Source organism: Limanda limanda, chromosome 9 (assembly GCF_963576545.1).
Source record: "Limanda limanda chromosome 9, fLimLim1.1, whole genome shotgun sequence".
NCBI classification, from domain to species: Eukaryota; Metazoa; Chordata; class Actinopteri; order Pleuronectiformes; family Pleuronectidae; genus Limanda; species Limanda limanda.
The window spans coordinates 24776308-24800605 of NC_083644.1; the positions used below are offsets into that span (position 1 = coordinate 24776308).

The 24298-nt window shown below is 40.3% G+C and overlaps 4 protein-coding genes across 7 annotated transcripts; 3 read left to right on the top strand and 1 right to left on the bottom strand.

Annotated features, from left to right (window-relative positions):
- The first annotated feature begins 2411 nt into the window (after nt 1-2411).
- Nucleotides 2412-7945, top strand: zgc:103559 (Allantoinase, mitochondrial). The gene is made up of 11 exons (XM_061078849.1): nt 2412-2637; nt 2755-2906; nt 3647-3761; nt 3864-4010; nt 4108-4150; nt 4615-4708; nt 4807-4993; nt 5083-5221; nt 7090-7262; nt 7340-7372; nt 7457-7945. Exons 1-11 carry the CDS (start codon nt 2491-2493, stop codon nt 7604-7606), a joined length of 1380 nt encoding a protein of 459 aa, XP_060934832.1. The 5' UTR covers nt 2412-2490; the 3' UTR covers nt 7607-7945.
- Nucleotides 7946-8845: 900 nt separating this feature from the next.
- On the top strand, nt 8846-12184 carry agxta (alanine--glyoxylate and serine--pyruvate aminotransferase a). Of its 2 annotated transcripts, XM_061078850.1 has the most exons (11): nt 8855-9066; nt 9928-10120; nt 10198-10262; nt 10404-10504; nt 10596-10666; nt 10774-10858; nt 10944-11042; nt 11163-11232; nt 11545-11640; nt 11760-11888; nt 11997-12184. In XM_061078850.1, exons 1-11 carry the CDS (start codon nt 8908-8910, stop codon nt 12102-12104), a joined length of 1176 nt encoding a protein of 391 aa, XP_060934833.1. In that variant the 5' UTR covers nt 8855-8907; the 3' UTR covers nt 12105-12184. The 2 variants fall into 2 exon arrangements, with proteins under 2 accessions (XP_060934834.1, XP_060934833.1); XM_061078851.1 differs by lacking the exon at nt 11760-11888 and having other exon boundaries at nt 8846-9066.
- Nucleotides 12185-13518: 1334 nt separating this feature from the next.
- On the top strand, nt 13519-15786 carry dtymk (deoxythymidylate kinase (thymidylate kinase)). The gene is made up of 5 exons (XM_061078268.1): nt 13519-13730; nt 13834-13942; nt 14557-14647; nt 14728-14925; nt 15352-15786. The coding sequence occupies exons 1-5, from the start codon at nt 13601-13603 to the stop codon at nt 15460-15462; spliced, it is 639 nt and encodes a 212-aa protein (XP_060934251.1). The 5' UTR covers nt 13519-13600; the 3' UTR covers nt 15463-15786.
- atg4b (autophagy related 4B, cysteine peptidase) lies at nt 15681-23787 on the bottom strand. Of its 3 annotated transcripts, none has more exons than XM_061078266.1 (13): nt 23728-23787; nt 21459-21560; nt 21309-21380; nt 21119-21217; nt 20849-20950; nt 20685-20757; nt 19256-19335; nt 18764-18960; nt 17825-17903; nt 17560-17705; nt 17356-17412; nt 17154-17247; nt 15681-16380 (listed from the first exon to the last, which is right to left on the bottom strand). In XM_061078266.1, the coding sequence occupies exons 1-13, from the start codon at nt 23735-23737 to the stop codon at nt 16307-16309; spliced, it is 1185 nt and encodes a 394-aa protein (XP_060934249.1). In that variant the 5' UTR covers nt 23738-23787; the 3' UTR covers nt 15681-16306. The 3 variants fall into 3 exon arrangements, with proteins under 3 accessions (XP_060934249.1, XP_060934248.1, XP_060934250.1); XM_061078265.1 differs by having other exon boundaries at nt 15681-16395; XM_061078267.1 differs by lacking the exon at nt 15681-16380 and having other exon boundaries at nt 17178-17247; nt 17356-17398.
- Between the last annotated feature and the right edge of the window lie 511 nt (nt 23788-24298).

Here is a 24298-nt window from a genome sequence, read left to right on the forward strand (position 1 = left end):
TTACACTGTTGTACAGTGTAAGAGACCATGCAGCTTTAACCTAAATGGAGGAAGTACTCACAGGTTTTACTTGAAGGTGACATATTATGCCCATTTTACCGCAGTTGATATGGTTCATTGGGTCAAAATACCACAAGGATCATTTAAAACAGCACCCTTTTTACCCTGTCTAAAGCAGCCCTCCTCAGATTGACCTGTTTTGAGTGCCCCCCCTCAGGGCCGGTCTTTCCTACAGGCGACATAGGCGGTTGCCTAGGGCGCCACTCAGAGGGGGGCGCCAAAAACTGCGCCCAGCAAAAAAATAAAAAATAAATCTATATATAAAAAAAATTATTTTTGCGCCCCCTTCTATATGTGGTATGCCCCAAAATATTGTATTTAATGACTTTAACAGTAATTAAAGATTATTCCTACTTATATACGTGATAGTCACGTGGTTTATGTTTCATTAGAGAAATCAGTAAACGACCGCAGCACTCAGGTGGAACGTTTGGCACGGGAGCAGTTGCACCCCGGACAGTCTCTCTGGGGGTAACGTCCTCCCACATGCCAGATGCAGTCTGGATGAGGAACTGGATGCTCCGTGTCTTAATTGCTGCTGCATTCATCCTGTGTTCTACGGGTTAGTAGTGGGTGAGAGTCACCTACGTTAGCTCCTACAGCTTCGCTTGATCACCACGAGTGTCATTGAGACATATTAATATCGTTTTGATTGTATACCTAGACTGGAAAAAACTTAGAAACTCCGCTGTGCAGTGGGACACTCGCGCCAATAGGTGGGCGGGGCTACATTCACCTGTATAGGTGTTTATTTTACCTGCGCGTCGTCTTGCAGGCGGGTCGAGATAGTATAGTGTTTACTTTAGACAGGGTGTAGTTCAGCTCCGACACAAACAGACTCTGTAATTAAGCCATGTATTGTTATTGTGCCTTATAAGACCAGTTATAAGCCAATGTTCAATAGGTCTATATTGTAAATGTTTATATTTCTTTATGAGTGATAATGTTTGAAGTAAAGAGACACCATAATAATTGAATGTATGTTTTATGCATTTTAAAATGCAGTTACACTCAGAGAAATGCTTGTACTTGAAATTGTGTTTAATTTGAATAAGATGCAGTCTGAGCGGTGTTGTCAGAACATGCTAGCACATTGAGGCTTATGGTTAGAGTGTGTGTGTCCAAGCAACTTCGACGAAGAAAAACATAATTTTTTATTTTTTTGTGGAAAATCCTTTTGAAAAAATATTTGTTTGTTTTTTGTTTTTTTTGGGGGGGGGGCGCCAGGAGTAAAGCTTGCCTAGAGCGCCAAATGTGCTAGGGCCGGCCCTGCCCCCCCTCCCTCCTTCACGAGATACAAGCGCCCAGATTTTTAGCTATCCATTACCTCTGTAGAAATATGGCTACTGGAGACGAAGATACAATCTTGCAACCATATCGTTTTTAACCGGAGTCAGGTTGGCCGAAGCCTGGCTTTCGTAATAAAAGATAACTGGACTGGATACAGAGATCTGGAAGAAACTGATATTTTCTCTCTTATACTACAGTGCAGAAAACAGGATCCTTTGTTTCACAAAAGGATGTTAACAAGACAGCAAACCAAGACCACTGTGAGGTATTATTTCTATTGACTACAGTAGAAAACTAAATTGTTGATGCATACTTACTGGGACAAGAAATATGAACATTGGCCAGAAGGTGGCCCTAAATAAGAGGAAACTATGGTCTCTGAGCAGAGGCCAGTCAGCACATCTCTGACTCACATCACAATGTCAGACTCAGTGACATCAGTCTAAAGCACAAATTATTCCTTCTGTATCTGGATGTTTTGAGTGTTTTCATAATATGTCACCTTTAAATTGTTTAAGTACTTGCTTTAAAATATACTTAGGCTAAAGTATTACAAATAGTACATTATCAACTGTTCATGATATATATTTTGTTAATACATGAATAGTAGACTTTTATATTGTCATATATGAATTCATAGCTTAATCTCTCAGCCTTCTGTTAATCCATGTCATGAGCTTCTTCTTCCCGGTGATGATGCTGCTGCAGGAGGCGGGGTCTAATCTAAAACTGCCTGCCTGATTCTACTTTAGTTTTTAGAAATATATAACAACAGTGTGAACATGTAACAAGATGCATAGTGGAGAAGAGAGTACAGATATCTGCTGATATATGTAGTTGAGTAAAATTAATAAATAAATCTACTTAAGTAAAGTACATTAAAGTACATTCCACCTTTAATACTTCTTAATAGAGTATTAAAGAGAGAGAGAGAGAGAGAGAGAGAGAGAGAGAGAGAGAGAGAGAGAGAGAGAGAGAGAGAGAGAGAGAGAGAGAGAGAGAGAGAGAGAGAGAGAGAGAGAGAGAGAGAGACTTCAAACTTTGAACTGGATTTCAAACAGTGAGGAACGGGGGGAGCTGCAGGCCACTCATCTGCCAAGGGTGGGTCACAGTGTAGAGACAGAGTGAGTAGAAGCAGACATGGAGCTGGGGTCGACTGTGACTGCTGTGAGGAGCCAGAGGGTCCTGATAGGAGACCATGTGTGTCCTGCTGTTGTCCTTATAAAGGATGGAAGAATTCATCAAATCCTCACCGACATCAACTCCTCTGCAGATGTTGGATGTGAGGTAAGCTGACTCACACTGATCTCGGTGCAGCATGCTCCTCTTCCTGGAATTCGACTCTAACCCTTACCCAGGTTCAATGTTAAAAGAGATGCTATCTGTTCTCACCCGTGATTGCAGGTACTTGACGTCGGTGACAGTGTGGTGATGCCCGGTATTGTGGACAGCCATGTCCATGTGAACGAACCAGGACGCACCTCCTGGGAGGGCTTCTGGACAGCCACCAGGGCTGCTGCAGCTGGAGGGGTGACCACGATTGTAGACATGCCCCTGTAAGTTGGAGACTCCCTCCACTGCCCCCAATAATCAGTGCCCATCCAAGAACAGTTCACTCCAGGGCAACTGGACTTTCCCCTTTCATCCCAGAGGCTTCATCAGTTATTTTGATGAAGGGTGAAATGTCTAATTGCCCTTCAGTCATTCTTTCTTGGATGATTATGACATAGGTGACTGATAATCCTCACAGGAACCCACTGTTTGATCAAGGGAAGGTTATATTTGAAGTTGAAGGCAGCAGAGTAAACAGATTGTGAAATACAGGTTTTTAAGTATCTTCAGGCAGTAATATGTTTTTGCACGTGACAGTATAATGTGAATCTACGAGTTAATTTTCTGAAAGTATATCCTTCTTCATATAACATTTAAAAAGGATATGAACATTAGAAAAGTATATCTTTATTAAGTGTATTAATTTATTATTACTTTTTTATTAATAAAAGTATTTAATGCATCTACTGTCTTATCTTTTAGCCATAGTGTCTCTGGGAAGATACGCAAAACCAAATTTTGATCTTTAGAACAATATTTTGTTTAGCTATAAATACATATCTATATTAGAGTTTTCAGAAAAACAAACTGCTGGGGAATAGCTTCTGAAGACAACATTATTTATTCATCTGTATATCTAAGGAAATAGAATAGTGAAGCATAGGCGGAGATATTCTTAGAATGAAATTGAATATGCTTTTAGTTTAAACATTTAGTTTCTTTTCTGTTTTTAAACCTCACACAGAAATAGCATCCCTCCAACCACCACTCTGGATAATTTTCACGAGAAGCTGCGGGAGGCGACAGGGAAGTGTTTTGTGGACATGGCCTTCTGGGGAGGTGTGATTCCTAATAATCAAGTAGGCCATGTGCAGTGGCACGGTTTGAACAAAGATGAACACATTGTCAGCCAGACTGTGATGAATTAGAACCAAAGACAAACAGCAGATGTCTTCTTACAGCTTGAACTGCGGCCCTTGATCCAAGCTGGAGTAGCTGGCTTCAAATGTTTCCTCATCCATAGTGGTGTGGAGGAGTTTCCCCACGTGACTGTCTCGGATCTACACATGGCCATGAAGCAGCTGCAAGGCACAGGAAGTGTCCTGCTGGTAACCTCCAGAACATCTACTATACTTGATGAAAATTGAAAAAATAAAAGGTACAGTGTTTTAACTGAAAAATATTTTACTTTGTCTCCTCCTCCAGTTTCATGCAGAGTTAGATGTTGAGCAAACAGAGGAGACAGCTGGTAAGAACTATTTCACATATCCTACATATTTTTGCATGAATTATTGCTTGCTAAATCTTGTGATGTGTTTTTATTATGTATGCTTAAGTAATGGAAATATGTATAGAAAAATGAACGGGCTGATAAATTGTTGCCATATTGCAACAATACACAATGGTGGAAAGCAACATCATATTTTTTTCTACAGAAACATCCTTTCATTGAAACTAAGACTAAACAAACCAAGCTTATGTTTGGTCAAATGCAGTATTCAAAACATATTTGTATTAAAAAGTGTAACTTTACAGTTTTATCCAGGTAGAATAGTCAGAAAATTGGATTAGCTGTATCTGTCATTAAGGTATATAAGATTAGGTTTATAATATAGTACCACAGTACTGTTAAGGCACTGATGAGGTACATTATTCATACAATTTGTTTTCAGTCAAACATACTCACAATATCCAAACCTTTTTCCATATTAGACCCTCGTCAGTACTCCACTTTTCTCCAATCCAGGCCAGATGTCATGGAGATAGAGGCCATTCGCACTGTCACAGAACTCTGCCTGCAGTACCAGTAAGAACACCAGCATGTTGATTATTATCCACAACACAATAGCAGCTCACTCTTGATAGGATTTTGTTGTGTCCTTCAACTGCCTTTCTCTGCTCCAGGGTGCGGTGCCATATTGTTCATTTGTCCTCTGCCAAGTGTCTGAACCTGATCCAGGAGGCGCGGCAGGCCGGGGCCCCGCTGACGGTGGAGACGACCCACCACTACCTGACCCTGTGTGCTGAGAACATACCTGCAGGGGCCACGCAGTTCAAGTGCTGTCCTCCCATCAGAGGATCAGAGAACCAGGTAAATGGAACAGGAGGCAGAGTAGATGACAATACAACTACTCTATTTTCGCCGATTGATTGACTGATAGATCGACTGTGCCCCATCAGGAGCAGTTATGGTCAGCACTGAAAGCTGGGCAGATTGACATGGTGGTGTCTGATCACTCTCCCTGCACCCCGGACCTGAAGAAGCTGGATAGTGGAGACTTCGCTCAGGCCTGGGGAGGAATTTCTTCACTGCAGTTTGGTAACGAGAATGACACTCATTGCACAGCCAAGGCCCAACAGTCCCATTAAAGTCAATCAAGCTGCACCACATTTCCCACACTCATAGATATCAGTACCCTTAATGTGCCTGTTTTTTTGATAAAAGTGAAAATGTGAAAATGTTTGTCCGTCAATGTTAAAGAAAGTGAAAAGAATCCTGGATCTGCGCCCTGATCCAGATCCTCACCAAACATTTAGTGGCTTCTTCCCTGATCCATACTACATCCTTCCATCAGGGTTTATAACCCAGCCTTTAGTTGTGTTGTCCTGCATACAAACATAAAAACCAACCAACCAACAAATGGACACGGGTGAAAACATCACCTCCTGGGTGGAGCTAACTAGAGACTAGTGACAGACACACTTAATATTTCGTTCCCTGAGGGTGCAGTTGCAAAGTTGCAGTTCTAATATGACGGTTAATGTAAAACTCAATGCAACATAACATTAGACTTCTATATATTTCATTGACTTGTTATTGCACCTATTACCCTAAATCTCGAGCAAATCTGGTCTGTTCCCAACTTCAAAATGTGTTCAGCATATTAGACATCCGGCTCCCTGAAGGTCTCAGTGTGCACTGCAGCATGAAGATGAGCAAACAGCACAGCAGAAAAAGGCGGGGTCGTCATATAGACACCAGGTGCAGGCCATAAAGTGACTGATGCATGCTGATTGGCACAACTAAATCAAATATAGGCTACTGCAGATGTAAATACATAGTATCTTTTTTTTAATCATCAGTGCTTGTTCATTAGCTTACCTAAATCCAATTTAGCATTAATCCATTAAGTGACTTCAGTTAAGTTTTATGCAGCTAAAAACAATATTTTATACTGCTGTTTTTAAAGCTCAACAGGCTAAGTGAAGTGTCAAATTTATTTTTTTAATACATTTTTTTTAAATTAACCTTCTTAACAGAACTTTTCACTAGCCTATGTTTGATGCATAATCATTATTGCACATTTCCAGTTTAATGGAGCACTCAAAGCACTTTACAGTACGAGTTAGATTCACCCATTCACATGCATATTTATCCCAAGGACAAAGTGCAGACTAGACGTGCCTGGGATCGAATCACCGACTCCTGGTTATTAGACGACCTGCGCTACCTCAGCAGCTTTGGTGCATTAGTGACCCAAGTAATTCTTTACGTTTTTCACTCCTAAGGAGAGTGTCATGACACAAATTCGTAGTTAGATGTAAGGTGATACTGCTTATTAGGTTATGTTTACAAATTTATACCATTAGTGCAAGTTTTACTGTACCAATCTCCAGCTTTAGGCTGCAAATCTAAAAATGCTCTGGCATCAATGCGAGGTCTGCAGGGATGCTGTCACAGAGCCATGACAGCCGTGATAATCACTGTCTGTGGAGCACATCCAGGATTTGTCTCCACTTGACAAATCCTCTCTGCTGCTCAGCTGAAGGCGACACAAGCAAACACCCACAAACAGGACAGCTCTGGGAAGTATTACGGGAATAATATATGCACATTTTCGGGGGGATTACATGTTCACTCCTTCCATCCTCCGCTATAATCTGTTTTATAATCACCCACAGTGGGCAAAGTTTGCAGGGAGGTAAACAAGAGCTGTGTGCCTGTGTAGAGGGCAACGGTCATTTACTGTTCAGACACGGTGAGTGGACATGGAGTGGACAGGATCAACACTTACACAGTGAAATACAGATCAGAATAATGACAGTACCTGGCGTGGTTGTACTTGCAAGGATTAATAAAGGCAGGGGTGAAAACATTAAGTGAGAACTACATAAAGCTTTTCATATTTGACTGTTGTTAACACAAGTATTTACAGGATTGTTCATCACTGTCAACATGTTTACCAGGTTTGCCTCTGTTCTGGAGTTCAGCGAGAAAGAGAGGCTTCCAGTTGTGTGATGTGACGAGGCTTCTCAGCCACAGAACAGCCCAGCTGTGCAGTCTTGACAGCCAGAAAGGCAGCCTGAGCCCCGGCTACGATGCCGACTTGGTTATATGGGACCCAGAGACAGAATTTGAGGTAAGAATGAGTCCTTATCTTCAACAATCCCCTAATCGTGAATCAGCTTTGTTTCATCGATCTGTTGTACTTCACAGATTCAAGAAGCAGGTATACACCATAAAAACAAGGTGAGTAAAAACACGAGGACACGTTTGATGAACAGTACGATGGAGCGAGCGCAGGTTGTTGACGAGTTGATGGTGTTTGTGCAGACAACTCCTTACCTTGGCACCACACTGCATGGAGTGGTGTGTGCGACTATCCTCAGAGGACGGCTGGTGTACAAGGAAGGCTCCTTCTGCCCCGAGCCTCTGGGCAAACACCTCCTCATCCCACAGAAGGAAACTCAAACCCAGCTCTGAAGCATTAACATGACTGACTATGATTTCTGTCACACCTATGAAACATTTCTCACAGATTTTCTGGGAACACCTGCTTGTTTGATGGATTGTTGAAGACATGGTTGTAACGAGTAATAATGTCAGAGTCAGACTGTATATTATAATGTCACCAATTTTTGATCTGAACAAAGTTACTGAAACATAAGTAAATTCAAAGAAAGACTATTTTTACTGAACTCTTCATTTCAACATGTTATCTGATTGTGTTATTCATGTCCTGAGAGTGTATGTTTAGGGCATATGGATCAAACTGACTTAAACATATAAGAGCTGGGAATAGAAATGCATCCATCAATCTATCATTTTTGTCTTCTCTTATTTATCATGCATTCACACTTTATATATTCCAATCAGGCAGTACTATTTATTCTTGTATTGTAATAATGTCATTACATAATGACTTCATCGCTTAATTAATACAATACGACAACAAATTATTGGTTATTCTAAATAAGCTGTAGATTGTGTCTCTAAGGATATCGGTTGAAAACGTTAGTACAATGCTACATTGTATGAAATAATGTCTTACTTCATAGTGCCGCCATTATCCTAACATATTACCATAAATTATTTTTCAATATATATGAGCTTTAAGTCGTGAATGTAGTCCTGTAGGAAAAGTGTTTGTTTGAACTTTGAATGATACAATTTCTTATGTCATTGTATTGATTTTCTGACCAATAGAAGCTTAGACTGTCTCCCTTATGGAGCTGTTCCATATTCTTTTTCTGCGCACGCACACACGAGCAGAAATCACACAAAATAAGGTGAAACCCTGAATTACTGGTGCACCAATGTGATACAACTCATATCCTTAAAACATCTCACTCTACCAGGCTTTTCCAAAATGTCCATCAATGTTAAATTTTATACAGACACTAAATTTAAATCTACTGCATGAATATTGTAAATTCAAATGTCAGAGGCTATGAATTGAGTTAACATGTCAGCTACTGACTGGATTTTCACTATGGTCAGCCTGGAAACCATCAAAACCAGTGTAATAGTTAAACCTGGGGAGTTTTTAGTCAATATTTAACATTTGAGGACATTTTAACTTTCTTATCTGTAAAGATTGGGAGGCATCAAGGCAACCCGAGCTCAGAAAGCAGCGAGTGTTGACAGAAGAGGAACATATTGTGACAGACTTGTGACCTCAGGAACCTCACTTGTCAAACAGAGGGCGTGTTCAGCCGAGGCTTTACTCTGCCTGTTTCCACGGCTCGTTGGGGTTTTGCTGCTCTTGTCACACTGCTGGAAACATGTCGTCCGTCCCTGTACCTCCACCAAAGTGCCTACTGAAACCGCTGGTGGTTCCTTTCCGCCACATGTTTGGACCGGGTCCTTCCAACGTCCCCCCTCGTATCCTGCAGGCCGGGGCCAATCCTGTCATTGGACACATGCATCCAGAGATATTTGAGGTAACTGTGTGTTTAACATGAATGACTGATGAATGATGACTTGCAAGGAAGAGAAAGGCATCAACTTGTTTTTTTAAATATACTGCATCTGTCACAAAACTATGCACAGTTCACAGAAAAGCAATAACCCTGTTTCAAAGACAGGCCAACGTCACAATCTGCCTCCATCTTGAGGTACAGTAAAATGTAACATCTACTAGGAAGTACATCAGATAGAAAGAAAATGTTTACACAAGTATTACTCTTACAAATTTCATGCAACCACTGGTGCAACTATTTCTGTTTCATGCCACTTTGACCCTATTGTAATATATTTCAATGGGAAATATTGTGTGTATTCTGTCAAAACATATAATTAACTTGTAAGATATGATGCATTTCTATAAATTTAATGACAAGAACTGTCTGGTAAAATCTTATAACATTTCCTCCACCTCATCCATCTGCAACATTAAAGTGCTGCTCCAAATGGAATGCCAATGTTTGTTGAACAGACTTGTTTTTTCATTATTGTCTGGTTATTTTGTTATTGAGCACGCTCTATAAATAAAAGTTAAAAGCTATGAAAAAATAATTGAATGTTGTTCCAGTTAGTTATCTTGACGAAACTGCCAATTAGTCACATTGGAGAGGCTAGAGAACCAGTTTTTCCAGTTCCTTTCTAAAACTAATAATTATCCACAGTGCTGCTGATGGAGTTTCTGATCATGTGCTTTCTAACTTGACTTAGAAGGGTTACAGCAAACCAGGGTTAGGAATACACAGTCTGCTGCTTATTTAAGGCTACAGGGTGGAATAGTACAGATAATACATTTCTATTTATATCTTTCCTCTTAAAATATTTTTAATTTCACATTACAGATAATGAATGACATCAAAAGTGGAATCCAGTACTTGTTTCAGACTCAGAACCGTGTGACTTTAGCTGTGAGTGGCACCGGCCACACTGCCATGGAGTGTGCCATCTTCAACGCAGTGGAGCCCGGGGAGGGGGTGCTGTCGGCAGTGAATGGAATATGGGGAGAGAGAGCAGCAGACATGGCAGAGAGGATAGGTACTTTAAAATATTTATCAAATGATGGAATTCGAATCCTCAAACATAAATAAAAATCATGTGTTTTAATCCAACAGGTGCCAGAGTGAATACCATTGTAGCGCCTCCTGGGGGCGTCCTCACCAACGAAGAAATTGAGCGGGTATTACACTTTAGACTTTACTGACCCCTGGGGGAAATTAGTTTTCACAGTCATTTCAGCACAATCAAAACATCAATTAATTAATGAACTAATATCCATTAAAGCTGCGTTCAGAGTGGTCACACTGTTGTCTCATCACAGGCCTTAGCAAAGCACAGGCCTGCCCTGTTCTTCCTTGCACATGGAGAATCTTCCACAGGAGTCCTGCATTCTTTGGATGGAATTGGACAGCTGTGCCACAAGTGAGACACAACACTCACACATCTGTCTTCATCACATCTGTATCAAATGATAAGCAGATGATAACAGATGTGGTATGACTTGTGTCCTCAGGTATAACTGCCTGTTTCTCGTAGACTCTGTGGCTTCCATGGGAGGAACCCCTCTGCACATGGACCGGCAAGGTTTGTTGATTAATCCTGCAAAGGGTTTTCCAGTGGCACAACTGATAAAATCAATGTTTGTATTGTGCTTCATCTGATTTTTTTTTTGTAAATGTCCGTATTGACAGGGATAGACATCCTCTACACAGGCTCTCAGAAGGTGCTAAATGCTCCACCGGGTACAGCACCCATCTCCTTCAGTGACAGAGCATGGTGAGATCTGTATATACCTACAGGCCTGCCAGTAATAGATTTACATCACATTATAAAGTATGTTTAATGCTGAATTTGTCCACAGCCAGAAAATATTCAACCGGAGGACAAAGCCAGTGTCATTCTTCCTGGATTTGAAATGGCTTTCCAACTATTGGGGATGTGATGGCAAGCCGTCAAGAGTGTGAGACATTTTTGTTTGCTGCAGCCTGGATCTGATCACATTTCAAAAAGCGGTTTCATTTTTAGACGTTCTTGCACAATTTCTGTTTATTGCTCTGTCTGCCTCATTTCCTCTCTATAGATATCACCACACAGGCCCAGTCACTGCATTTTACTCTCTGAGGGAGAGCCTGGCTGTGCTTGCTGAAGAGGTGGGACATGTGCTTCAGAGGAATGGTTTGATTTTGCTTTGAGCTGCAACAGTTCTGCAGCCATTGAGTATTACAATAGTATACCTCTGTGCAAACAATACTTTTGTAAGAACAAGGTAAAAATATGAATTATCTACATACCTTTTGCTTTGGTATGGAACCTATGAACAAGTAGGTTGTGTATGTATGATGTCAAACAAAACCCGGATCAGTACATTGGAAATTAGCATAAAGTCAATGTAAATATGGTACAGGTAAATGGTTATGTTGTTGTATAATGTATGTTTAAATGAAATGTTTTGTTGATCTAAGGGTCTGGAGAAATCCTGGGAAAGACATAAAGAAGTGGCAGAATACTTCCACACTAGCCTAGAAAGCATGGGGCTCCACCTTTTTGTCAAAGAAAAAGTGAGTCTTAAGTTTCTATACAACCTCTTATTTGTTGTTGGTGGATTTCACACGCTCATTCAAGTCATTGTTACAACAAGAAAAAACATCACCATGTCGGGATTTAATGGTTGTTACAGAAAGCAAGGCTGCCGACTGTCACCACCATTGTTGCTCCTACTGGATATGACTTGAAAGAGATCACAAGCTACATCATGAAAACACATAATATAGAAATTTCCGGTGGGCTTGGACCATCAGCTGGCTTGGTAAATGATTATTTGTCTGTTTACTCACTTCTTGTTTTGTTTGCACACTAAGAAGTTGCTTAAGATTTGTGCCTACCCTGAATCTCTGATTTTTTGGGGTCTTTTCAGGTGTTACGTGTGGGACTCATGGGATGTAACAGCAGCAAGGCCCATGTTGACATGGTTCTGGCAGCCATGAAAGATGCTTTGAAACACTGTCATGAGAACAAATTGTGATGCTTGTCAAAAATGACCCTGAATCACAGTTACTATTGAACTAGAGACTGTGTATAATGAATAAATCATTACCCTCAGAAGTTGTCTTGTGCAGTTCAGTCATTACGTGAATGGGAACATCTGGCTGTTCCACAGAGTGCTGTAATACCTCTGTAGTACCTATGTGATCTTTACCTATGATAACAGTCTAATATGAACTTAAATTTACAAAGCTTTGAAACAAATTCTAATTTAAATGGTTTATTAGAGAGTTAACATTTAGCCTAAATAAGTGCATTTTTATGCTAGATGTTTTTATGGGTTCTTTCATCTTACAGATAACCTCAAACATTTTCCATGTAGGTACCAGATCAAATCTATACAGTAAAAATGTTTGACATTCAGTATGTAGTTAGTTTTCCTGAACACAGGCATATCAGTCTCTCTCTGAACTTATTGAGCAAAGTGTTTTTACAGTACTTTGAAATATCCAGAAATGATCTATTCCACAGTTGAAATGTTGGACTTTACTTTGAAAAATCTCTAAATCTATACAGTACAAATGTTCAATCTTCAGTATATTGAAAGTCAGAGAGGTCCTGAACAAAGGCATATCAGTCTCTCTCCGAACTTATTGAGCAAATTGTTTTTTTAGAACTTTGAAATATCCAGAAATGAACTGATTTGATTGTACACATGTTGGACTTTACTTTAAAAAAATCTCTTAATCTATACAGTAAAAATGTTTTCTATTTAGTACGTAGGTAGTCAGAGAGGTCCTGAAGACAGGCATATCAGTCTCTCTCTGAACTTATTGAGCAAATTGTTTTTACAGTACTTTGAAGTATCCTGAAATGATCTATTTTCTACAGTGAAAATCCTGAAATTATCTATTCCACAGTAAAAATGTTGAACTTTACTTTGAAAAATCTCCAAATCTATCCAGTAAATATGTTTGATATTCAGTGCATTGATAGTCAGAGAGGTCCTGAACACAGGCATATCAGTCTCTTTCTGGAATTATTGATCAAAGTGTTATTACAGTAGTTTGAAATATCCCGAAATTAGCTACTTGAAGCTAAAAATGTGTGACTTTTATTTTGTAAAATCTCTTAATTGATAGAGTCAAAATGATATTCATAAAAATGACACGTGAGACGATATATACTTGTTAAGATAATCCGATCCATTTCCTTTTCAATTATGCATTTTGTATATGTTCCATGTCAACAGTTTTTTCTATTTCGAATAAAAACACTTTGGATGCGTTCATCAAAAATGTCAGTATATGCTCGCAGTAGAATTTCTGTGTCGGCTGATTTGACCACAGAGAAGCGAGTGTCGGCTGGCTTGACCATAGTCAATAAAGTTAGTATAGAAAAAAACAATAACAATCGAGGAACGGAAGTGCGTCAGCGCGCTTCCTTGTTGTCAGTAGGCTTCGGTAAAACCGCGGGTAAATGTGCGGCTTCGGTCTGCGGTGTAGCTGATCTTCACAGAGCTCTCAGGGAGGTGTCATGGCGTGTAAGAGAGGGGCGCTCATCGTGCTGGAGGGGGTGGACAAGGCCGGGAAGACCACCCAGTGCCACAAGCTGCTGCAGGCGCTGCAGCAGAGCGGGCGGCCGGTGGAGATGATGCGGTTCCCCGGTAAGGCGGTGCTCACTCTGTCGGGGCTTCACGTTAACATTTCTTGTAGCAGGACGTTCATTCATTAATTCGCTCACTTGGTCTACGTGGTTCCATGGCGCAGACAGGAGCACCACGATCGGCCAGCTGATCAGCGCCTACCTGCAGAAGAAGAGCGACCTGGAGGACCACACGGTTCACTTGCTGTTCTCCGCCAACCGCTGGGAGATGGTGTAAGACTCAGTGTTTATTTACTTTGATAGCGGACCTTATTCACTGCGGACGTGTAGTTCAAATGTATTACCACGGCAGTTCTAGGGCGGTGGCACCATAGATATGAACACTATATATATATGTTATATACACTATGCTATATATGTCTGTGGGTGGCACCATCACCTGACCACTTCCTGTTGTGACGACTGAGAATGTCAGCTGTGCAAACATGTCAAAACGACTCCCCATGGCGCTTCTTCATGGCAGCCATCTTGACTTGAGTCAGCAGGTGATCAGTTACACCTGTGTTCACTTGCTATGTCTTTTCAAAATATAGCATGTATATATATTTATAAAACCCTCCCCCTCTTAACCTGTTAACATTAGGGCTGTGGTGGTAAAGTCATTAATCTCCCTACCTTACCTCTTGACTTGTCAATCAGTATTCCAACGAGGAGGACCTGGCTGTGGAGAAAATCTGACTCCACTTACTCTTCCTTTTTATAAAGAACCAAACTATTTATAGTAGAAGGTTGTCATACTCAGACTTTTATCATTTTGATGCCCTTTTAATATTCACTAAAGCACCAACTGTGTTATGCTGCCTATTTGAATTGATTCTTACCCACAGACCTTTGATGAAGAAGAAGCTGGAGCAAGGCATCACTCTGGTTGTAGATAGGTACGCTTTCTCCGGAGTTGCTTTCACTGGTGCCAAGCCGGTGAGTCTCAGAACATTCGATCTGTGCACCTATCAGACGGTATCGTCGTGTGGGTAATTGCAATGTCCTGTCGTCTCCAGGGGTTCTGTCTGGACTGGTGCATGAAACCGGACGTGGGACTGCCAAAGCCCGACCTGGTGATGTTCCTGCAGCTCAGCCCGGTGGAGGCTGCTCTCAGAGGGCAGTTTGGAGAGGAGCGATACGAGACCAGCAGCTTCCAAAGAGCAGTGCAACAGAAGTTTGAACACCTGATGAAAGATCCCTCAATAAACTGGCAGGTATGAGTCCGATCTGTGAGGCTACATCCAGCTCACTTTGTTTTAGTTTGAAAACAATCTCTGTTCACACAAGCATTTAAGCTCTATCAGTTTGAATCCCTGTCCATAATAATACAAGTGAAAACTTGCATGTATGTGTTGTAAACAGGGAGGCAAGCGCATCCTGCTGCACATGGGTATTAGGGCAGATTGCCACAAATATTTTTTTTTTTAAATGATCAGATTTTACATTTGTACAGTTAGCTGTTCAGTTGAGTACTTGCATGTCAAAATAAAATAGAATGTTTTCACCTCGTTTTTTGCCGCGATTAGCTCTTTGACAAACTGTTTGTCAATGAAGCGCAATGATTCGTGGGATGTGTTGGGCTGGGAGGGATCCACACAATGACGATTATGATTAAATGGATCACATTTGGTTTGTTGTAGGTAATCGATGCTTCTAAGAGTGTCGACGATGTGCACAAGGACATCACCACCCACAGCCTTAATACCATCAACACAGCTCACGACCTGCCCCTTGGAGAGCTGTGGAAGTGAGCGTGGCTCCAGCTGCTGTTTCAGGACCAAGACAAGTCTGTAATATGCAAGATTTGGATATTTGTGTATACGATAGCTGACTTACTCTTTTGCTAATAACACTTAGCATTAGTTCAATCTTTCACCTGCCATTGCTTGACTGGAAGAAGAAGAGAACTGCCTCAGCTGTGAGTCAAATTTCATTTTACATCAAAGAGAGAAACATTTGCACCGCCAAATACCCGATAGTGATTTTATTTTTTTGTTTTTTAATTCTCTTACATCTCTATTGTTATTTCACCTGTCTTTATATTGTGTTGATTAAATAAATAATCTTCAAATGAACTTGTGTCCATGATCCGACTTGGATCAGGATACTTTGCATGATTAATTCAAATATTACAACTTGTCTGGACTGAATTTGGTTTCATTACAGGCTGTTACAGTATTCAGTTTTTAGTGACATACCGCGGAAGCAATGGGCATGATGAACCATTGTGTTCTATACAACATAAAACTGTTATGGCAATTTTTTCTTATGGAGTCAGGGAAAGGCACCATATCACTTCAGAATAAACATTTAAAGTGTTAAGACTCAATGCAAACACATGTATGTGAAGATGTGCATACAGAATTTGTCCTGAGCTCCTGCTACTGCTTCCACCAGGCAGTCTCGATGGTGGATACAGAGCGTAATCAGAGGTTGGAGAACACTGTGTGACACACACTGACTACACCATTGGAGCTGGACTGGCTCAAGAGTTCTCCAAATAATGTTCCTCCCCTCAGGCTTTTCCTTCTGATACAGAGAAGAGGGAATCTCTCGCCTACTGTCAAGAACAGTTCATCATCGTTCGAGTGTTCCTCACAGGGAAAGGATCTCAAACTCTTCGTCTTCTGAGTCAAAGAACCGCTCCAACCTGTCGGAGTCTGAGAAATCTGTGAAGAGAGCGTCAACACAAAAGAAAACCAACAATCATTAAAATTCATTTAATAAACCACATTTCTTATGTTATTGTTTTTATTATTATTCAAGAGTGTGGTCCTTCCGTTTGAGAACAAAATTTATTGAAATCTTTCATTCATCTCATTTCCTGATATCAAATTCTCCTTGCTCTCATATTACCTCCGTGTGCACCTGAAACATCTGCTCTCAGATTTTTATTTCTGCTCTTGGATTTTGTGCAACAGGTCCATTAAAATTCCCCAACCAACAGAAAGCCTGGTGTAATAATGATGAATTTAATTGCCCCGCCCTCATTTTAGCTACTTTTGCTGTTTGAGCTGTGCCAATTAAATACAGAAGGAAAAGAAACCAGCATGGTAGTTATCATTCCTAGAACGTACAAAGATTGATTTCCATGATTATACTGCTCCACGTTAAGTAGAGTTTTGCGCCGATCCTGCTCCATGAAGGTGTTGTCATCTTTTCTTCAAGCACAGCAACAGGAAGCTGACGTGGAGGCAGGAAGGGCATGAAACCGGTTTAAGCAATCGCCCTTACGGGACTCTGTCAAGCTAACACACCCACAATAAGGGCGGGATAATTTCATTCATCATCACTACATCTGACATTTTATTGGTTGGACATTTTAAACAGAATCTGAGGGCAAGGAGAAATCCCAGAGCAAATCTGAACGTGAAATCCTGCTCTCAAACTGAGACAATGCTCTTGAATAAAGACTGCCATGGAATACATGTTGGGTACTTACCAGGAGTGAGGTTCAGGGCATCCATGCTGACCATGTGACAGGGCTGGCTGTCTACGAGTTCAAACATGGGCAGGCCCCCTCTTCTGCAGGACAGCTGGAAAAGGGACATTTTCTCATCATTTATGCTTCATCAAGGATCATGGTACTTTATTGAACTGCTTTAGACAAGTCAAAGGAGCAGTGTTCATACTGACACACATACCCTTCTTATGCGCATACACCAGTCATCAAACTCGTCCTCTGTTCTGCAGAAGAAACCCTGGCAGACACCAGAAAAAACAATCGGCTATGGAACATCTGAATTACTGTGAGAGGTTTTTCTGCCTGCTCACATTCATGATTAACAATGGTCTTTAGTTTGAGACACAAAAGCTCTGCCCTATAAAACCCTCCCTGCCATTCCTACCGCTGCGATGGAGGGGTCCAGCTCACAGATGTGCATGCGGCAGGGTGGGTGCTGACAATGGTACGTCTCATCGGGGACCTGGCTGTCTTCACACGGATCCACTGCAGGCTGTGTGGTGTGTGGGTCTAAGTAGATGAGTTCTTCTCCTGATGATAAAAACAAGAAAGAAAAACATGCTCAGAAACAGATTGGACTGTACAACGTCAAATTATTATGGTGAGCATGAGCTGGGTGTTTATTTCACAAACAATGAGACCAGACATACCGACATAACCAATGAAGTAATGGGCACTGTTGGGTTTCCCCCCAATAACACCCAAGGACTGAGGCAGCATGAAGCATTGCTGTGGAAAGAGACAAGAGGGTTTTATCTCACCACAGCTTTGGCTGGATTTACCGCAGTGTAAGCGAACATCTAAGACCTAACATTACATCAACCAACAGAAATATATCTGGATCTTTTGCTGCTTAATGCTGACTTTACAAACAGAGGTCAGGTAACAATTCTCCATGAGCTTCAAACTTCTTATTTACCCGTACACATACAAGAAGCCATGTGACCCACTGTTTAGATACAAAATTAATCAAAGCTTCTTTAGACACTGAAGTTGGACTGGGGACAAATCACATTAAAATGGCACGTGTAAGGTCGACGTAAAACCAGTTAATGGTTAGTAGTGTAAAAACCCTCTTATTTTATATTTCCCTTTTATTATAAATAACAATGATATTATTACAATTTGTTTGTAAAGCTCTTTTAACAAAGCTCAAAGCCCCTAAAATTTACATCATCTATCAGACATTAAAAGCAGTTGTGAAGAGGGGGGTTTTGAGTCATGTTTTGAAGGTGGTCAGGTCAGTGCAGTCTCTAATTTGATTTTTTTAATTATACCCAAAACAACTTTGAATTATCTATCAGAAACAGGTTAACAAATATCTTGATTGGTTTCTCCACACTAAACAATAATTGGAGCTAATCACAAACGAGAACTTGTAGCAGTCCACTTTTGTTTTTAACTTGGAGTGCATTCCCTGTGTCTGTGTACCAACCACAGTTATATAATTAGACATGTCCCAAGCGTTAAGTCCAAAGTATGTTATTGTTGTGTAATAACACACATGGACTAATTACACTGGGTGTCCTCACTTTTCACATTTCTTTAAGTTTTGATAAGTAGTTCATACACAAACTGCCGTTTCTCACCTTGAGGGTTTCAATATAAGCCTCGTTTATGTCACTAAGGCCCAGCCTGAGGGGGATGAGCAGGACCAGGGGTCTCCACAGAGCCGTTTCCTCCTCAGCCATCGCACACGCACCCTCGAGGCAGCCATTCAGATCCCCCCCTGCCTCGGCATCTCCACAGGCCTCTGCCGCATCCAGCCAGGGCATACAGAGCCGCTCTGCATGAAGAAAAGAAGCGTCACTGAACCACAGAATTATTGAAATAGTACTTTTGTAGTTTTCTGTTTGTCTTAGGAAAACTGCACTGACTCAGATACACATTTGGTCATGCAGTAAACCCAAGACAGAGAGGGTTGAGACAGATGTGATTATGAACCTGTCAATCTGTGCACAATCCGTAGTTTAACCTGGTGTCGATTATTTGAGAGAAATTTTGAACTGCGTATTCTAATGGATGATAACAGGGAGAAAATCTCAAACACAAAGTTGCAACAGAGCAGCAGCAGCACTCACTGATCTCCTCGATGACCACAGTGTTGTCCATTGCCACGTGCACAACTAATCTGCTCCACGTATCAAACACTGCCAGTTTCCTGAGAGCAAAACAGCAGAGACAGTCACACTTTGGTTAAAACGGACACTTTTATTATTTTTGTTTTTAAATTTATCAGAGTTAAGAGTCATATATTTGGTGTAAATGCTTTGCAATGCACAGGCAAGAAACACAAAACACAATCCTGCTGCCAGATTCACACCATGAAGCTAATTGACAAGTGGTAGTTGGAATTACAGGATTGATTATCGACCTTGTCACACTGTGTCTGACAAAAATACATAAATGGCGTTTGGGCTCAGTCTACCGACATCCTATAGAGCATATAGAAAACAATGTATTTTAAACAAGAGCTCATGTGTGTACTACTCAGGCTATACAGGCAAGTTGTGACAGCTAACATCAACTGAATGAAAGGGTCACACATGCTCTTGGTTGCAATTACTAAACATCAGTGGAAAAAGAAATTTGCTCTGCAAATATTATGAGAGGAAGTAAATGCTAAATAATTTCACAAAATTAACAATGAAGAAAAGATTGTTTGCTTTGTGTTTACTTTTTTATTTATAAATTCAAGTTCTACATATCTGCAAATATTATGAGAGGAAGTAAATGCTAAATAATTTCACAAAATTAACAATGAAGAAAAGATTGTTTGCTTTGTGTTTACTTTTTTATTTATAAATTCAAGTTCTACATATCTGATTAAATTTGTGGTTTCAGTTTTTTATTATTTATAATGAAGTTTATTGTTAAACTGCAATATATCAAGCCTCTGTAACACTTCTTTCATAAGGGCTTAATAATGACATTTTAGAAATCATTGCCAATTGATAGATATATATCAGCCAATATATTGGTATCGGACATTCTTTACTCTCAGTATCAGTATAGACTTTGACCTCTAAAAATCCATATCAGTCAGGCACTAAACATCTGGGTGTGCACCCAGCACCTTCATTATCAGTAGTTACGTAAAATACCAAACTTTGTAATCAATGATCATGTTACGTTTTTATGTTGTATGTTGTGTTGCACTATGCCCCATGAGAACAACATTTTTAACAATTTTTAAAGCTGTATACTTAGTATGTGGATGAAGGACAATAAAAGTTAAACATAAATAGGTAACATGACTTTTATTTGTTTACATTAAGTCTTATAAGAGCAGCTATAACAAAACGACAAATTACCCAAAATACCAATAATACTCAGATATGGAAACATGAAGATTTGTCTTTTTTATATCACTGCAAAGTGACCATATCTGGATTTTGGACAGGGCTAAAGCAGAGCATCGTATGACCAGTACATTTCGGCAAAAAAAAAATATGGCAGTTTTGATGATTAAACTTCCACCAGTTTTGAATTTGTCTTTGTTTTACTTACTTTAGAACCTGGGCGACTGTGTTTGGTCCATACCACTGGCCTATTGGCTTCCCCTCTCCAACACCCATTTGGGCTGCAGCAAAACAAGACAACAACTTAATGCAAAAACAGTTTCAGAACTGAACTCTTAATTTAACTGAAAAGAATAAACAGTCACTACTGACCAATTTGATGAATGGAATAATAGCTGTCTTTCTTGTCAATGAAGGCGTTGAGAATACTGATGTACTCTTCTCTTTGTTTCTCGTCTTTGTTCCATCTCCAGTCTGACAATAAAAATAATCAACAGTTATCAAGCTCGTTTAAAACAGGCTCTGTGTTGCTCTAGGCTCCGGTTTACAATCTATAGAAGAGCTGTTAGTGTCAAACAGGGACAATATACTCTATCTATAGACGTACATATCTTTGCTTGTGTATTTTAAAAGTTGTCTTACTTCTGCCTAAATGTCGGCACAACAAGGCCTCGCCAAGGATCATCTGGCCGCATCGTAACATACACCCCCATCCTGTATCTGCCGTTGGTCCTGTCCCACCTGTAACACATTTAAGAACCCTCCATGAAAAAGAGTCAAATCTCAAGTGGAGGAGCTCAACTCAAACACACACTCGTTGTTTTCCACTCACCAATCGGCGGGAAGTTTTTTCTGTATGTGAACCACAGTCGTGAAGTGACATCTGATAAAATGTCATCTTTCTCTGCAGGAGAAACAGAAATCACCATCTAATAATACAATCTAAAACCCCTCAAATACACTCAACATCATAAAGTCCTACCTGTGAGTGCATTGTATTCTCTGCCCAAGATCCACACAGGCTCTGAGGTCTCAGGAAAATCTTCAAACTCTCCAAAGCGAAGTGTGTCATATGTCAAGGTTGCTGCAAAAGAAAATGACTGTATGTCAACTGTAAGTCTGTGAAAAATAACAATGGAGAAACTGCTGGTGCTCATATTGATGATCACTTACAACTTAGCAACAACTAAGCAACTTATATAGGTGAAGCTATCTCAGGTAGTAAAGATGGAGTATCCATTAGTAGCTAGATAAGATTTCCAGGAAGGATGTTCTATATATAGACACATGTACATCTGTCTAAACAGTATCTAGCCATGCTACTTTAGATTGACCTGGGTCTCACTTTATAGGCACGAGAGCAATCGAAGGATGAATCTTATTCTGTCGGATAAAATAAAGTCTCCGGTTTCAATTTCCTGCCTAATGCATTTCCATAGGGAAATAAACAAAACTTAAAAACAAGCTCAGCAATCGTACTAAAAAAAGGGTACTCCTAAAATGAAGAATTGTACATCTATTACTTCACAGGACTTGAGAGAAACTGGTTTTAAAAGAAAAGTGAAATTTGTTGCAGCAGAGGCCAAGATATCCTGACTTTTACTCCCTGACACGATGGTAAAAATGCTGACTCATTTTGTAATTCAGACTCTCAGTAAAACATTATTCAGATCACAGATATATCCCAAATAACATCACTCTCAGATCATACATTTTCTAACAACTCAGAAAACAAATAAGACATTTTAAAAAAGTAAGCACGGGCTGAATAGTCATGAGCCCAGTTAACGGAACGTAATGTGTAACATCAGTTGAATTCCCCTTAATAACAAAGGATGCATAACTAATAAGTACAACAAACATAACAACCCCATTATATACCCCCGAGGATCTAGGTTATCTGCTCATGTGGGGACACAGAAATGGGGGTAAATGGCATGGTTTGTTGATCTAACATACACATTTTATATAAGATTGTAAACTGCCAGTTTTTCTACTCTTGTAAAAACACAAAATGTTGTGTGCAGCTACATCTCTAGTGTCTGTAGGCACTAATTGTCCATGCAGATGATAACACATTACATCGTTTATTCACCAATATTTATTTAAAACCCGATCGCAAAAGTGTTCCAGCAGGAGAACCATTATAGAGCTCTCTCCACTTTGTATATCATAGGCTATTTTTGGAGCTAAATTTCAGACTAATGACTAGTGAAGTTGGGTCAGATTGTCTCACTGGGGATCAAATCTGTGAGAAACAGACAGGTTTGGGGTCAGTGGTTAAGGTTATGTTTAGATTATGGTTAGAGTAAGTCTCCAGCTCGTCTGTGTGATACCCACAAGTGACGTAGATCAACATGTCTGTATGTGTGTGAATAATAAGTAACAACAAATGATAATAGTAATGATAATAATAATAATAGTAGTAATAATATCAGTGTGTGTGTGATGTGAAATGCTCATACTGTTTCATTACTTGTTCATCTAAAGAATGACAAACACTCTGGTACTTTTTATTACACTCTTGTGTGTGGTTTTGTGGTTTATTACATATATTACTTATTAACATACAGGTCCACCATAATGTCAACTACAAAATAAAAGGACCGGAGAAGTTGACATGCTAGCTCACCACCTGTCAGATCATCAGACATGTTTACGGTGAGGTGGGATTTAAGAAGCAAATATTATATGAAGTCTGTTCCCTTTGAGTTCCATCATGAACCTCCATAAGTCCTGTTTCGTAACACTAACTCAGATTCCCTCTCGAGGCTAACAGTACTGCTAACAGTGAAGTAGCATTCTGAGTGTGATGGTGACAGAGCATCGGATGTTCGTCTTGGGCGTATCATGACGTTAGCATTCAGACGGACCGAAGACAGGAGACAGATCCGAAGGAGCGAGACGTGACACCAACACATGACACCAACACTCGGTGAATGTGGGGACCGGACAGGAAGTCACGCGCCCTTAGAGTGAGCTGTCACAGCGGGGAAAGCAACACATTTAGCCTTAGCAGCGGGCTAACGACAGTTAGCAGTTAGCTTTAGTCATCACTTTAGCACGCTAACGTCACCGAGGCTACAAAGAAACGGGGCTCTGTGTTGGACTGGTGGCTGGAGACGGTAATGCCGCCATGACAAGGCAGGAGATGAGTTGCCAGGTGTGAAATAACGATGAGTTGGTTGTTTTGTGGTTCGACTGAGTTGCTAGCGGGAGAAAAACAATGTTATTTAGCTGTAGACTCTTACCTGCATCCATCCCGACGGTCTTCACCCTAACTTGTTTGTTGTTTTCTGCTCTTCGACCCGCTGGACCAATGGGACGAGAGTACAGCTAAGGAAGTGAGAATGAGGCGGGGCGTCCCGAAACATCCAATAAGAAGTGGAGGGAGGGTTTACCTCCCCCGGACCAATCAGTGGAGGAAACAGTTGGTGGTGCGTTCAAATACACATGCTGGTGGATATCTGACCATAATCAATCATTATAACATATTCTTATTATTATGATATTTCACATGTCAGCATATGTTTTTAATTTAATAAATTATGTTGTTTCCATTCAGAATTGTAAAAAAAAAAAGCCAGCCCCAGCTCCAATTTTCAATTGGGACATTTTATAAATGTGTATCATTAACATGGAAAAACTGTATATATTTATACCTTGGAGAGAAGATAGAGGTCTTTCAATCTTGACTTACACCATCAACAATGTTTTAATTCATTCAACTATAAAGTTTAATCTGTGTTTAGTGGTTCTGATTGAACTACTAGGCTGGACATGCACCCCTTTTTTTTTTGCATTTGCTGCAGTTTAGCAATA

Coding starts and splice junctions, on each gene's coding strand:
- zgc:103559 (XM_061078849.1), top strand. CDS start 2,491: ATGGAGCTGGGGTCGACTGTGACTGCTGTGAGGAGCCAGAGGGTCCTG. Junction 3,762..3,863: donor GTGTGATTCCTAATAATCAA/GTAGGCCATGTG, acceptor GTCTTCTTACAG/CTTGAACTGCGGCCCTTGAT. Junction 4,709..4,806: donor GAACTCTGCCTGCAGTACCA/GTAAGAACACCA, acceptor TCTCTGCTCCAG/GGTGCGGTGCCATATTGTTC.
- agxta (XM_061078850.1), top strand. CDS start 8,908: ATGTCGTCCGTCCCTGTACCTCCACCAAAGTGCCTACTGAAACCGCTG. Junction 11,233..11,544: donor TGGCTGTGCTTGCTGAAGAG/GTGGGACATGTG, acceptor TGTTGATCTAAG/GGTCTGGAGAAATCCTGGGA. Junction 11,889..11,996: donor TTGGACCATCAGCTGGCTTG/GTAAATGATTAT, acceptor GGGTCTTTTCAG/GTGTTACGTGTGGGACTCAT.
- dtymk (XM_061078268.1), top strand. CDS start 13,601: ATGGCGTGTAAGAGAGGGGCGCTCATCGTGCTGGAGGGGGTGGACAAG. Junction 14,648..14,727: donor CTTTCACTGGTGCCAAGCCG/GTGAGTCTCAGA, acceptor TGTCGTCTCCAG/GGGTTCTGTCTGGACTGGTG. Junction 14,926..15,351: donor ATCCCTCAATAAACTGGCAG/GTATGAGTCCGA, acceptor GGTTTGTTGTAG/GTAATCGATGCTTCTAAGAG.
- atg4b (XM_061078265.1), bottom strand. Junction 18,961..19,255: donor TGTGGTCATCGAGGAGATCA/GTGAGTGCTGCT, acceptor TTCTTCATGCAG/AGCGGCTCTGTATGCCCTGG. Junction 17,248..17,355: donor GGTGTATGCGCATAAGAAGG/GTATGTGTGTCA, acceptor TCCCTTTTCCAG/CTGTCCTGCAGAAGAGGGGG.